The sequence below is a fragment of the Vanacampus margaritifer genome, chromosome 15 (genome assembly GCF_051991255.1).
Source record: "Vanacampus margaritifer isolate UIUO_Vmar chromosome 15, RoL_Vmar_1.0, whole genome shotgun sequence".
Classification (NCBI taxonomy): domain Eukaryota; kingdom Metazoa; phylum Chordata; class Actinopteri; order Syngnathiformes; family Syngnathidae; genus Vanacampus; species Vanacampus margaritifer.
The window spans coordinates 14495649-14510822 of record NC_135446.1 but is presented as its reverse complement, the minus strand read 5'-3'; the positions used below and the strand labels follow the sequence as shown (position 1 = coordinate 14510822).

The window sequence follows — 15174 nt, the reverse complement described above, 5'->3', positions numbered from 1 at the left end:
TTTGTGTAGTCAGGTAAAAGGAGGAGAACAGAATTTCTCTCCTCAGAATGTGCAGTGGCTGGTTTGGGAAGTATACGAAGGAAGATGGATGTGAAGAAGGAAGGTGAGCACTTAGCAGCAATTCGATTTCTGTTGTCTCTCAAAATTTCTTGGGGCCCCAGGCGGACGTCAACTTGGGCGCCACTCCCGTCCCAAATGTGGGGAAGTCCTCTGCGCTGCTCATATCCGGGGCCTGGAAACGAGCCACCAACACAAATATGACCAGCCGGGCTCTCTTTAGGGCATACAAAAGGCCAGACAGGCTCATGTAAATCCGATATTTTTTAAAATATAATTTTAAGATTTTTTTAAAAGTATAACCTACATACACCATATAACGATACGTTTATTTTTCTTACTTAACTTTCCCTTTACCAACATTATATGTACTTGTATTTGCTAAATGCTAAAGTAATGAGAGAAGGACTTTTTTAAAACAAAATGTTCATGATTTTTTATTTCTTTTAGTCAGGAGTATACAGTCACACGAGTCTTTAAACAATTTGGGGAAATGCAGATGATGATGACATATTTTTTTAGAAGCTTCTGGTTTACTGGCCACAAATCCTCCCGAAATTTCCAGATGCCTGAAAGTGCTACGTTCATCGGCTCCAATTATTGTATACAATATTGTATACAAGTATAAACACCACGGGAATGTCCAGCCATCAGGAAGGAGACAGATTCTGTGTCCTAGAGTGTTCTGGTCTCAAATATGCATATCAACCCAAAAACAAAAGCAAAAGACCTTTTCAAGATGTTGACTAAAGCTGGTAAGGGTTGTATAATTTGGATTTTTCATCATAGTTTTTTTTTTATTTTGAAGTTTTTAGATCAAGTTTGTTATTTATTTTTATTTTTTTTAGTTTAGATTTGATTAGTTTTACTATTGTTTTATTTTATTTTTAAACATAGTGGGTATTTGTCTTCACTGCATTTGTATGTTTTTGTTTTGCTGAGGGGCATTTAAAGCTCACCTGTGTGGGACTATTTTGAAAAATAATCAAATTACAATTCCCCCCTTGATATTACGATTTAATTTAAGCTATTATTTTGGGCAATTCTAAACAAACAATTGTACCTAAAAATAATCCTAACAGTTTTTTTTAAAAAAAAATCAATACATAAATTAGGGATAGACCAATTATCGGTACCATGCTACTCCTGGCAGATCCCTGAACTTTTTGTTAGATTTTTAAAACAAAGATGTTTATTGACTAAAGTTTTTTTTTTTAACTCCAATATTTAACAAACCATAAAAGTTGGTCAACAAACATATAAATATATATATATATATATATATATATATTTTTTTTTTTAAGCACTGGAGTTCGTATTTTTTCAAATTTTGATACCCAATATTTTCTCTTTTGGACGATGAATATCGGCTCCAATATCGGTTATCGGTGTCCTGGACTAATAATAATAGGTATTGGTATCAGTCCTGAAAAAATAATATCGGTTTATCTCTAAAATAAATACAGAGCTCGGCATTGCCGGTCCGTCAACGAGCTCGCGTCAGTATTTCAGGCTGGTATGTTGCAATACTGTAAATGCGATATTGTATTGCATTTACTGTACCTGATAGGAAAAAAAAAGGTTGTGTAACATAATGCACATTTTAAACATTTAATTAACCACGCCCACATCCCACTTCCACCGCCAGGTCTCACCTTGTTCCCGGCGGCGTTCCAGGGGGCGTCACGCACCACGAAGCCTTTCGCCGGAGTCCCGCTGCCGTCATCCGGTCCCCCTGCGCCGGCCCCGCCTCCTCCATAGCGCGACGGAGGCTTCATGTACGCCGCCATCCTCTCTGTCTCCGTCACGCTGAGCATCTGCAAGAGTCGCAGGTGCGTAAACGTGACGCGCGGACGCCGTTCTTGTCACGTCCTATCAACGGAGGATTTAAGTCTCTCACGTATTCTTCCTCCAGGTTGATCAGGTGTTCGGTGGCGTTGTCCACCGTCTCGGGAAGGCCCGTGATCGTCACTTTGTCGGGTTCGTCGGAGCCAGGCGGAGGAAACCGGATGTCAACCTGAAAACATCCACAAACGTTGATAAGGTAGTGCAACGCACGGCGCGAGAAATAATCATCTGAGTTTTCATTCTTTTCAACCAACCATTGGTACCATTGTTCCAAAATAGAAGACACTCAAAATTACCAATTGCAGAAATCTTTTTTATTTTTATTTTACTCAGTCCTAACCATAATCAGTAAGCAGCCAGAGAAAATAGCTATCCTGTGGAGCTAATTTCCCCCCACTGTACAAGTCCCCCGGCCAAACCTTAAACTCCTCCATGAGCTTGCGGATGGCTTTTCCACGGGCACCGATGATGCGGGCGTGTGTCCTGGGGTCCAGACGCACGTCTTGGCTCACCATCTCCTGCAACTCGGCCACCAGCTGCCGGATTGCCTGACACGCCTCCTCCACGTTCCCCTCGTATCCCGAGACGACGATCAGGTCCTGAGATGAGCGGAAAGGAAAGGAAAAATAGTGTGATGTCTTTTTATTACAAGGTGTCGCGAGGCCGATCAGTGTTAGATTTTAGCAGCAAATTTGGAATTTGTTTTAGCCAAAGTCTTGACTCGTATTACGTATTACGGAAGAGGATTAGGGCCAGTGAAGAGAAGAAGAAAAGGTTGGCAGGATTCTGACTTTATTCTCAGAATTGTGACTTTAAAGTCAGAATTCTCACTTTAATCTCAGAATTCTGACTTTATTAGTGCTACTATTATTCTCACTTTAAAGTCAGAATTCTGAGAATAAAGTTAGAATTCTGACTTTAAAGAAGTGAGAATTCTGACTTTATTCTAAGAATTGTGACTTTATTAGTGCTATTATTATTCTCACTTTAAAGTGAGAATTCTGAGAATAAAGTCAGAATTCTCACTCAATACTCTTTTTAAAGTCAGAATTCTGAGAATAAAGTCAGAATTCTCACTTTAAAGTCAGAATCCTGAGAATAAAGTCAGAATTCTGACTTTAAAGTGAGAAATCTGAGAATAAGGTGAGAATCCTGCCAAACTGTTTTTCTCTCTACACTGCCCCTAATCCTCTTCCGTAAAAATGTAATTTTGTTTTTCATCATACTTTTTGTCATCTAAATTGGTTCATAATATGGCGGAAGAATTGGTCGATTGATATTAGACATTTTAAAATTGGTAAGGAAAATGTGGCTTATTTATTTATTTATTTTTTACACATTAACCCATTGCAACAAGACAAAGATAATGACATTCAAACATCTGCTCGACGATTTTGAAGTTAAAGCGCTCTCTGTGGAGAAAACTCCACCAGCCGCCACTGATTTGGACCCACATCAGTACGCAACGCACCTGCTGTTCATCTCCTTTGTCGGGGAACTGAATAATGACGTCGTGATCTTTTCGGATCTGAGAAATGACCGCCCCTTTCCGTCCGATGATCTTGGGATGAAACTTGGGCTCGACCGATATGGTGGCCTTGAAGCTCCGTAGCACCTGTGACCAAGAAACCCGAATCCGTGTGAGAACATTAGGACTTTGGTGAGGAAAGATGCGCGCTTACCCGGTCCTCCTGCTCTGCCCGGAGCTCTTTGGCTCGGACCAGCAACCCCTGCTTGGCTCGTTGCACGTTGGCTACCAGGCCCGTCACTTTGATCGCATCCTGCTGCATCTCTGGCTGCGGAACCCAGATGTTCACCTGCATGTGCAAACACACACACACAGAATATGGACCTGAACCTCCATATTATTTCATTAAAATGAATATTAACCTCATATTCCTCCATCATTTTTCGGATTCCGCTGCCTTTCTGGCCGATGATGTAGCGATGAAGCTCATAGGACACCTCCACGTCCTCTGTGATGGGCACTAAGGCCTGAAGGAGGAAAACAAACAACTGAATGGACGTAGCCAGGGATGTGGGTTCAAATAAACCTCCCAGAACCTACAAGCAGGGCTGCTTTGGCCATCTCACACTTCTCAGCTCGCCCCGATATGGTGACGACGTCACACTTCCGGGGGACAAACTCCACGTCTGGACAGACATCACCGTTCTCCTGCGGCAAAGCCTCTTGACCTTGGACCACGATTCAAAACAGTCAAGGTCGTCGCTAAGCGCAGAACTGAGACGGGCGCGTTTGGAACCTGCGCTGGCGTCGTCTCTCTCGGGGAACTTGATCTGGACCTCGTGCTCGCGGGTGATGTGCTGAATGCGGCAACCTTTGGGGCCCATGATGGCGCGGTGGTAGCGCTGCGGGATCGTCACTTCCACGCTCACATGGGACTCCTGCTCATGGGAGGAACAGAAGACGACAACATTGGAAATCGCCAGGAGGGGAAAAGTTGTTTTGATCACAGGTCACATGTAGTTGGGGTTACCCACATAACATGCTAACCCAATCCATTTTGATTGGTCAGCACTTCCTACCAGGTCCTCGATGATCTCCCGTATGCGTTTCTTGGCGGCCTCCACGCAGTCCTTGGCTCCTTTCAGGGACACCCGTTGGCTGTTGGCCCCCGTGCGAGGGAAGCTCACGGCCACGCCGCCGTATTCCTCGGCCAGCTCCCGCAGCACCAGGCCTCTGCGGCACACAAAATGGCGGTGGTGGCGTACGTCCACATCCATGCTATCCTCCAACACGTCATCCTTGAGAGGATATTCAAATTATACACGGGTGGCAGTGATTGTAAACTAACTAGTCTAGCTAGCCACGTGAAGGCCATTACCAGGTTTTTGACCAGGTTTTCCAGTTCTTTCTGTGCCTGACGAACAGCTTCCTCTTTCCCCACAATAGTGATCAGTTCTTGCTGGGTGTCATCAGCTGACGGGAAGATGATGCGGGCGCCCGTCCTGTCCCGTACGCGGCGAATGTTGGCCCCGCCGCGGCCGATCAGGAACTTGTGGTACTCGGCCTTGGCCTGGAGTTCGGCTGTGAAGTTGTTGACTTGCTGAATGGAGGAGACCAAACATAAAATGAAACTAATACAATACGAGGCGCCTACTTTGGGCATCTCCGTGCCCACAATATAGAATACAAAACATGATGTATTGAAAAATTTGCTCTTGAAAATTCAGGATAGAACTCTTTACGCTGAACATTGCCAGATGTTGGTATTTCAGACATTTTGAGACTCTGCCTTAAGAATCTTAGGTACATTTTATTTCGATTTTGGCTTCTCTCGATCATTAAAATGTAACGACCGAAGAAAAATGATTCATGTGCAGAACGCTGCGGTGTGTTTACAAGTTTCCTACGTTGTGAAAGGACCCTAAATGCACCATGTAGCTTGTAGCTAGCTAGCCCGGAGCGAATCCGTGTGATTCTGCCGTTCCTAAGCGTCCTTTAAGCTATTTAATGACACTCCAGTTGGAGGTAACTATAAAATTAAACACAAGATAAGGAGAATTACATAGTGTATATTGAAATACAAAACATGGTTCGTTTTTAACACTACGCAAGCCTAGCGCTAATGCTAATGCAAGTGAATGGGGGATCCCATTCAAATGCCAACAGGAAGTTAGCATCAACTTCGGGAGTAATAGTCCTTCAAATAACAAATATTCCCACACAAATGCTGTGGAATCACATACCCACAAGTAAGATAACACAACTCAAAGGCACAAATATTTCCCAATTTGTGAAAAACAAGTTATTTTAATAGAATTCAATCGCAACTTTCTTCTGTTCTCATTGTAAGCGTGTACATCATGGATGCACGGCACCACACTGCCCCCAAGGAGCCAAAATGCGCAGGAACACCCAGTATTTGTTTTGCAATTACTGTTTTAGTATACAGTATTTTTTGTTGTATTTATTTTTTATTTGAACTTTTTCAGCATGAAAGGATGAATGGGCGTAAGGCTATGATCATATAGATGGCCCTTCCGTGCGTTTCACCCATCGAACTTTGAGCCCCATCATCAGCATTTGTCTGGATTTCTTTGTCGCCTACCTTCTCCTCAGCCAGCTGCAGCAGTTGCTTCTTTGCCTTCTCCACCTCGCCGGCGGGCCCCCTGATGGTCACCTTGTCCGAAGTGGAGCCCTCGGCGGGGAAGTGGATGTGGACGCCGCCGCATTCCTCCATGACGGCACGGACCAGGCAGCCCTTGGAGCCGATTAGGGAGTTGTGTAGCTTTGCCGGGATGATGACCTCCGTCTCTTTAATGTTGGCCTGGAGGGAGAGAGACATCAGTGAGAACTGCTCTGTTAATAGGCTGCTTTGCTGAGACTCACCAGTTCTCTCTGGATGGCAAGGATTCGATCTCTGGCTGCCTCACAGTTTCCTTTCTTGCCCGTGATGACGATCATCTCGGAGTTGCTGTTCTCAGTGGGCAGGTCGATCTTGGTGTTGGTCTCCTCGCGGATCTGTCGCCAACGATGTCACGTTGACTGTTTTGAGCCGAAACGCGCTCCAACAGATCTTTGGCCCTTACCTTTTTAATGTTGGCGCCACCTTTTCCGATGATATTTTTGTGGAACTGCTTGAAGATGGGAACCGAGAGCGAGAAGCTATTCTCGATCTGCATACAGGCAAAGACATCTCAAGCACGAGTCACCGTTTTGAGGGTGTTTTTTGCTGTCGTACCAAGTCGGCAATCATCTTCTGGAGAAACTTGCCGCACTTCTCCACCTCGCTCTTGGGGCCTCTCAGCTGGACAACGTTACTCTTCTGCGCTGGGTCAGGGAAGTTGATTATGACCTGGAGGTTGACTGGATTAGACTTCATTTTGCAGTCCTGAAGGAGTGAGACAGTCCAAGAGACCCTCACCTCAGGAAACTTGTCTCGGACTTCTTTTATCTTCTCTCCCTTCTGGCCGATGATCGTCCGATGGAACTTGTGCTCCACTATCAGATCTTTGGTTCGCTCGTTCTCCTGGAGGTGACATTTTTTTCCTTCCACTCCTTCTCGCTATCTGTCACAGTAAACTTTGACTCACCATTCTTTGGACCATCTCGATGAGTTCTCTGCGAGCCAGCTGGACACCCTTGGGGTCCCCCTCGATCCGGACAAGGCTGCTTTGCTCAGAGTCCTGCGGGATTCTCACCGACACCTTGTACTGCTCCTTAATTCTGTTGACTGAAAAATAACCGGGAGTTGACCCTCGTGACGAATCCAAGTGTGTCTTTGTGTTTTTTTAGCGTGATACTCACTATTGGTGCCATTTTTCCCAATGAGATGTCTGTGGAACCGCTGGTCTATGAGCACCTCGGTGTAGTCCATCCTCACAAGCTAGAAACACGTAAAAGATGCAGTGAGAGACTTGGAACATGGCAGAAAGGGAAGCGGACAGTGGACATTCCCCACACACCAGGTCCTGGATGATTTCCTGCATCTGCGCTTGAGCCTGCTCCACCTCCTCCGTCGGCCCCTCCAGGCTGATGCGCTCCTCGCCATCGGTGAACTCGATGTGAACCTAAACACACATACCGGCAAGTTATCAGCATGTAGAGGTGGACGCTTCCGTCTGTCCGTCCGTCCTCTCGTTGACGGATGCTCATGTTTTTGAAGCAGGTTTTTGTCACCTCTATCAGCATGTGACCTATATCTGTGCGGTCATTGTCAAACTGAAAAGAAGAAGTTCCTCTTCATCTTTCTAGCAGAACTCTGAAGGTGTATTACTGTTTTTTGGAACTGTTCATATTTCCCCTCCACCTGGACACGCTTTTTAATTTTTCATTCTCACTTACTCGAGGTAGCTGCTGTGTTATCCGCCCGATATTTTGTCCCTTCTTGCCGATAATGAAGCGATGCAGCCAGGCAGGAGCCATCACATCCACCACCATCACACTCTTGGCCTGCGCAGCAGTTTGGGAGAAGAAAAAAACATCAGACGTTTGCCTTCATGCCCCGCCCTCCATAAAACGTCATCATTTCCTATGTCAATAGTTTAAACCATTAATATACAACAAACTATGGCTCCCCCAATGCTTATCTCTTAGTTGAAATGTATGACTTCAACACACTTCCTTTAGACCAATTCCTACTTAGGCTGATTTATTTTGATCAGATTCACCGATTAAGACCAATTAAATAATTTTTTACACATTTAAAAAAAAAAAGTCCCTCTATCATTTATTTAAATTTATTATTAATTTTGTCTTCTTCTTTTTTCCCCACAGCATTTTAGTTCATTTAGCATTAGCTCTTTAGCATGCATGTATAATTCCTACAGAAATTGTATCTTCTAGTAGTAGCTTGTTAGTGACAGACTACGGCACATTCCGAGTTAATTCTATTTCTGGTTATGTTGCTGCCATGGAAGGGAACTCTGTTGTGAACTGAGGACCCCCTGCAATTTGCTCTTCTCACCTTAGAGTAGACCTGCGTGAGGGCCGGCCCCAGCTTGTCAGGCTCCCCCCTGAGGATGATGGTTTCCGAGCCTGAATCCAGGGGTGGCATTTCCACTGAAACTCCCGTGGACTCCAGGATCTCCTGCAGGGTGTTGCCCTTTGGGCCGATGATGTACTTGTGCTGCGACTTCTTCACCTCCACGGAGATTGTGGTGGTCTTTGTCTTCTGTTAGGTTAGAAAAGTAAATTATTATTGTGTTTACATGATATTCTGCACCCACAAAATACATTTGATTGGTATTATGTCACTTTTTTGCCTTACATTTCTCCTACAGTGAAGACTATTTAGACATTAAAATATTCACGTCGTTCTCGGCATCATGGCAAAAAAAAATTCAAAAAATGTTCGTTGTCTATGAAAAAAAAATCCATTAGACGTCCTCCTAATGTAATATATTCTTCAAAATTTTACTACCTGTTCAAACCATTCCAGCAAACTTAAACTCATTCAGGACATGTAATAAATTATTCCCGTTCCAAAAATTATTACATTTTTTTATGTTAAACATCTTACGTGACAAAGTCACAATTTAATAAGTGGACCTAATACTTTATTTATTTAACAGTTACAACTTCAGAGCAATTCTTTATATTCTGAAAATTTCAAATTACCCAGAATTTCCCCCCAAAAATCCATAATGAAGACCTTTTGTAATTTTAGCCTGTCTTAGCAAATTTCGCAACCGATTCAAACCTTTCCAATAACAGAAAGGTCACTTCATTCAGGTTATTTAAAGTACTGTTTGTGATTTAGATTCTTTCCAACATTTCAACAATGCCATTAGCACGAGCTATTAATTTTTCACATTCAATGTCTATAGAATATCTTTTTTTTTTTGCAATTCATTGTCAACCTTTTTTAAACCCAGGGAACCAATAACAAATGAATTGAACATACCTACCATATGCATATCTAAGTTTTTTTTCCTAACTGAAATATTTATCAATCATTTAGTAGAAATGAACTTAACTAGCTGAGATGCACTGCTTTCACTGACGTGGCTCTGAACAGTGAAACTAGTTTATGAAAGCAACATCAGTGTTGCCAACTTTGCAATTTGCTCCCTATATTTAGCAACTTCATTGGTTCTTGGATTGAAATAAGCTGTTGAGAATGTGTCCTCATATCTCCACACCTTGTCGTCGTAGATGGCACGGATGCGGCTAAGTGCCAGGGCGACGGCCTCCTTCTCCCCGGTGATGACGATCTCGTCCTTGGGCAGGCTAGGCGGGGGGACGCTGATGCGAGCGCCCGTTTCCTGACTCAGCTCCTGCACCAGCCGATTGTGTGGGCCGGCGATGAAGGGGTGGAAGGCCTTCTCCAGGGGCAGGCGCTCCACAGCACGCTTGTCCTGATGGATTTAGAGCAGGTTTGTTATTTTATTTTTTTATTATTTTTTATTTTTTATGCTTCATTTTGGTTTAGTTTTTATTAGATTAGCTGATTATTAGTCCTTTTTTAAAAAAAATTTTTAAGGAGAGCTCAGTATTGTTCATTCGATTTGACATCATCATTGCTCTCCATTTTTAAAAAAGAAATAAAATAAACAAAAAAAAATTAAAAATGTTTTTTTTTAATTTTTTAAATATATATACATATATATATATATACATATATATATATATATATATACACACACATTTATATATATATATATATATATATATATATATATATATATATATATATATATATATACATTTTTTTGTATGTGTATGTGTGTGCGTGCGTGCGTGCGAGCGTGTGTGTATTCATCAGTTCACCTAAAGCCCATTAAAAAAAAAATCCCATACTAATAATATAATATAATAATAAATTGCCAAATGCAGAAACATCAATGTAAGTTATCACGATGTAGTGGCTCTCGCTAACAGACAGAATTAAGTAACCAGAATTAGGTTAAAAAATTCTATATACGTAAACCATGTTTCTATAAATTTTGATATTTGGTTTTTATTTGAGGCAGATATTTTTTCCATTAAAATGTGATTTATGAGGAGGTTAGACCATTGGTCGATATTCAGAGTTTGTTTATTTTTCCAGTTAACAAGAATTGTTTTTTTAGCGATAGTAAGGGATACAAGTGTAGATTGAAATTGTTTATGTGGTAAGTCAATTGTTGTTAGGTCACCTAGCAAACACAAGTTTGGAGATAAAGGTATCCTACAGTCCAAAATAGCGGAAAGTTTTTCTAAGACTTTAGTCCAGAAATACATAACCGGAGTACATAACCATAAAGCATGAACATAAGTGTCTGTAGTGTTTTGTAAACATTGGAGACAAATGTCGGAGTCTGAGAGTCCCATTTTCTTCATCATATATTGAGTAATGTATGTTCTATGAATAATTTTATATTGGATAAGTTGTAAATTTGTGTGTTTTGTCATTTTAAATGCGTTTTCACAAACTTGAATCCAAAAATCAGATTCCGGTGCAATAGACAAGTCTGTCTCCCATTTCGAGATGGGTAAAGACATTTTATCAGTATATAAAAGTAACTTATATATTTTTGAAAGTTTTTTTGTTGTTGTCGGAGAAAGCTTGTTAATATCTTTAGCTAAAACAGGCGGTTGGAGCGTACCCCGAAGTGTTGGAATTTTTTTCTTTATCATATTTTTAACTTGTAGATAATATAAAAAAATTCCGTTTTTTATATTGTATTTTTGGAGCAAGGGTGTATATGATATAAACATATCTGAAAAGAGATGGTGGAGATGTGTAATTCCTTTCTGCTCCCACACACCTAAATAAAGCGGTTGGTAAAGCTGATTATTAGTCCTGTGAGACACCTGTTTACTGCCACTTCCCCTAACCCACCCCCATTCCCTCCAACCCGTTGTTTCAGCTCAGGTCAGTGGAATCTCGCTCGCGTTTCGCTATCAAGTAACGATAATGTCTCCAACACAGCCAGTTGGCGTTCAGAATGTCCAACCTGCTCGGCAGAGATCAGCAGTATCTCATGGCGCGCCTTTTCGATACCCTCCTTGGTACCGGTGATGCGGATGTTGGCGCTGGGGTCGTCCGGGCGTGGGATAACGATCTTGGTAGCCGTCTTCAGTTCCAGTTCCTGCAGCTTTTCGCCGTTCTTGCCGATGACAAAGCGATGGTGCTCCTTGGGGATGATGACAGTGGCTGAACCCTGGAGACACAGGGAAGGTAATGAACTGGCATTTTGCTGATTTATTTTTTATTTATTTTTTTAAACCTGAGTCTGCAGTCGTGCTACAATCTCCTTGCGGGCCTTCATGACAGAGTCCAGTTTGCCGGTGACCATGATGGACAAGCCCTGGTCTTTAGCCAGAGACAGCTCAATGTGGGCTTCTGTCCGCTGCATGATGTCCAAGCACACTTTTGCTTCTTCACCCTCCCCAAACTGGCTGTTGTCCTTGTAACGGCGCTCTTCGAGGGGCACGTGGAACACCTGCGACACAACACAGGTCAGCTTCTTGCTTATTTTTTAAAAGCCTATGGTTAAGTCATGAGTATCCAATGTTTGCAAACCCACCTGGGTGATGACAGAGGCTTTAATGGGCTTGATCTTGCTCCCCCACGCAGGTGCCGCCTCCCCTGCCTTCTCCCCTGGCGCACCCTTCTCCGGCAGCGGAGGGAAGGCCTCCAGGTAGGTGGGGATGTAGGCCTCATCCTCCGGGACACAGCCTGCACCACACAGGTGAGGAAGACCAATTAATACACCAACATATTTACCAGAGGTGCAAGTCACATATGTGCGATTCACAAGCAAGTTGTAAATAAAAGCAGACTCTCCAAGATGGCCACTTGGGTAAAAGACAGCTAGTAAAAGCTCCATTTACCCTCAACACTTATGAGGTGAAGTGCAATAGAAAATGGGTGGACGTACGGTTGTTCACTGGCGACCAGTCCAATGGTGTGCTCAGCCCTCCAAAAATATTACCTGTAATCTCCCGGTCCTTCAGGCCGCTGCGGTGCTCCGCAAAGCTCTCGGGGGTCAACACTGCCACTGAGCTCATAGTTCAAGACTTCTTCCGCTATTCCACTGAGGCAAGAGTAAAATGACATAACCACTTATTTTATATAATAAGTTTGAGACCCCTTTTATGGCATGTGTACAAGGCAGACAGAAAACAAATGACCACGAAAAACAGGCACGCAGTGAAATCATACACAGCCAGCAGATACGACAAAACCTGTGTGCAAAGCATGCTAGAAAAGCTTACTCAGACTAGAGGAGGGAAAACCTCCACGACAGTACAATTTGGCCAAACTCCTCTCTTGAGCGACAGGTTAGCTAATGTGATCGAGTCAAACGAGAGTCACTGTAATTAGTTTGTAACAAGCAAACTTGTTCCCGACTGGTTACGTTTGACAAGGCAATTGATCACTTTACATTTTTTGTAGCTTAATGGAGTGGAGCACACTGCCACCAATTAGCCAGCTGTGTTTTGTGATAGTCTGAAAAGCAATTATTATATTTTTTAAAAGCCTTCAAATCTCAGCAGCTGCGAGAGAATCATTTCCTTTTTGTTTTTAAAATGTTTCCTGTATTTAAAAATGCATGATTTCAAATTGACAAGGAAAAAATGTACAAACAAATACATTATGATTTAGTTACTGGTTTGTAACATGTCAGAAAATGTGTAAAAAATGTTGATCATTGTTTCCCAAAGTAAAAGCTGATGTTTTGACTACACCACAAAGAATATCAGTCCGCTCTCATAGAGAAACACTCAAATCTGAGAATTTACTGTTCCGAAATTCCAAGGATTTGGACAACAAGATAAACAATTAATTGATTATCAAAACAGTTGTCGATTAACTGTTGCATCTCTAACAACAAAAACACAGGTGCAGAGTTTTACCTGCAAAGGTCAATTGCCAGAGAGTCCGTCCAGGTAGAGGCTACCGTAGGCGCTTCAGTGCGAGTCTGTCTTTCAGCTCCTGAACGTATAGCAGGTCAAAACGTAAAACACGAGGAGCATAACGACTTTAAATCACGACAGCCGGTACATACTGCAAATCCTCACACAGTCCCTTTTTTTTAAGTAACTTTTTAGATAGTTTGTACTTGTCAGAGTAGTTTTCATTTATAGATTTCAAAGTGCCTTATTTACATAGCATGTAGCTGAAAACCTGTATAGTATTTATATTTACCTTACACATGTTCCAGCTCACCTGATACCTGAATGAGGACAAGCGCTACATACTGTAAAATAGATAGATGGACTGTGGGGGGAAAAAACAACAACTGTCATGCGCTGTCTTCTGAACCTGCCGAAAAATATCAATATTTCAGGCTACAAGAACTCGACTTAACATACAAAAAGGCTGTCTCGACTTGCATTTTGTATGACCCAATCAGACCCATTTGAGCTCTCTGTTCCTCACTTAAAGGGTTGTGTATAGTCATAGAAAGCCACAATGTATTCACAGCACTAAAGATAAAGATGCGGGCTGGCAAAACTAATTTTGCCTTTCAGTAATGAAACGTTAGCATGGCTTCGCTCAGAGGGCTGTTATGACAGCAAAACCCTATATTACCTCATATTATACCATTTACGCAACATGGATACCTAATTTTGAAACCCGCAGTCAAGATTAACACTGTTCAAATATTGTTAAATGGGGTTTTGGTGGCAGGAAAATGCTTGCAGTATTTCAACATCATTAACTACAACAATTTGAATCATGGAAGTTGACACTCTTGATTTGCTTTCATGGGCCACATAAAGCGATGTAGCGGGCCTTGAGTTTGACACTAGTTTCAGAGTGATAATATTGGGCAATAACAGAATTTGCATATTCCTGTTTGATATCTTTGTCTAGTTCAACCAATGGGTAATGAGGATAAACGGGGTTCAATGTAGCCATGGGCATCAGAGCTCTCTGATCAAGAAAGAAAGACGGAGGGGCTTTCAACACAATGGCCGTGTTCCTAAAGTGGTCATTAATGAGTATTTTTTTTCCTTTCTTTTTTTTGGGGGGGGGCGTTAATCCAATCTCTAGCCGGTCGACTGCGTTACTAGCTGGGGCTTTTCCGTGCATGCCGGTTGAAATCTAACATATATTTTTTTATTATTATTTATGTTCAATATGGCTCAAATAACCCACGTCGCTACAGAGACGATGAGGCGCTAATACATTTCTTATGATCGGCTAAAAACAATAACAACAAAACCAGCCAGCAGCCCGATCGCTCGCTCGCTCCAGCGCACTAGCTCCGGTGGCGCTAACCTTGCTAACCCTGCCTGCGTCTCTTTGTGGCTGCGAACCGGCTTCTTATCTGATGCGGAGGATGTGGAGCATCCATCACGGTGTTGTCATTTTGATAAGAATGTAAATAAACAACATGCAAAGGTCTCCTACCTTACAGAGAGAAAATGTAACGGAGGGTGGGAGTTTGACAGGTGATGGTGTAAACACAGATGTGATTGGTCTAGGAGCATTTCCTCTGACGGGGCGGAATAATACGACGAGATGCGCTGCGGTCCGAAGACGGTCCAGCCAATTGCCGCAGTATGTTTACGCCACCACAGCATCCAAATAAAATAGACCCCGGTTAATGTGATTTTAATGCAATTATGATAGTATAACCAGTGGTCGCACAAACTTATTGTTTTTTGTTTGTTAGTTTTTTTTGTTTTTATAATGTTTCTTATTATTGTTTTGTGATTTAGCTCTAAGCGATCATTGATCAAAACTATTATTAGTACGTCCAAAGTAAACGTAAAATGATGTTATTCTTTATTTGTCGCGTATTTTCCGTTTTGGACGCTAGGTGGAAGTCGCATTCCAAAATAAAACACAGGTAAGCACCATT

General features: G+C 42.3%; 1 protein-coding gene across 3 annotated transcripts; it reads right to left on the bottom strand.

Moving 5' to 3' along the window:
* hdlbpb (high density lipoprotein binding protein b) lies at window positions 1-14819 on the bottom strand. Of its 3 annotated transcripts, none has more exons than XM_077544240.1 (28): window positions 14721-14819; window positions 13217-13295; window positions 12292-12393; window positions 11884-12035; window positions 11584-11799; window positions 11311-11517; window positions 9514-9729; window positions 8337-8543; window positions 7715-7822; window positions 7336-7440; window positions 7178-7256; window positions 6964-7103; window positions 6795-6899; window positions 6612-6725; window positions 6460-6546; window positions 6260-6391; window positions 5979-6197; window positions 4752-4973; window positions 4453-4671; window positions 4170-4311; window positions 3974-4101; window positions 3796-3900; window positions 3588-3722; window positions 3377-3520; window positions 2325-2504; window positions 1958-2074; window positions 1713-1874; window positions 1-232 (listed from the first exon to the last, which is right to left on the bottom strand). In XM_077544240.1, exons 3-28 carry the CDS (start codon window positions 12365-12367, stop codon window positions 140-142), a joined length of 3810 nt encoding a protein of 1269 aa, XP_077400366.1. In that variant the 5' UTR covers window positions 12368-12393; window positions 13217-13295; window positions 14721-14819; the 3' UTR covers window positions 1-139. The 3 variants fall into 3 exon arrangements, with proteins under 3 accessions (XP_077400366.1, XP_077400368.1, XP_077400367.1); XM_077544242.1 differs by lacking the exon at window positions 14721-14819 and adding an exon at window positions 14589-14717; XM_077544241.1 differs by lacking the exon at window positions 14721-14819 and adding an exon at window positions 13509-14712.
* Between the last annotated feature and the right edge of the window lie 355 nt (window positions 14820-15174).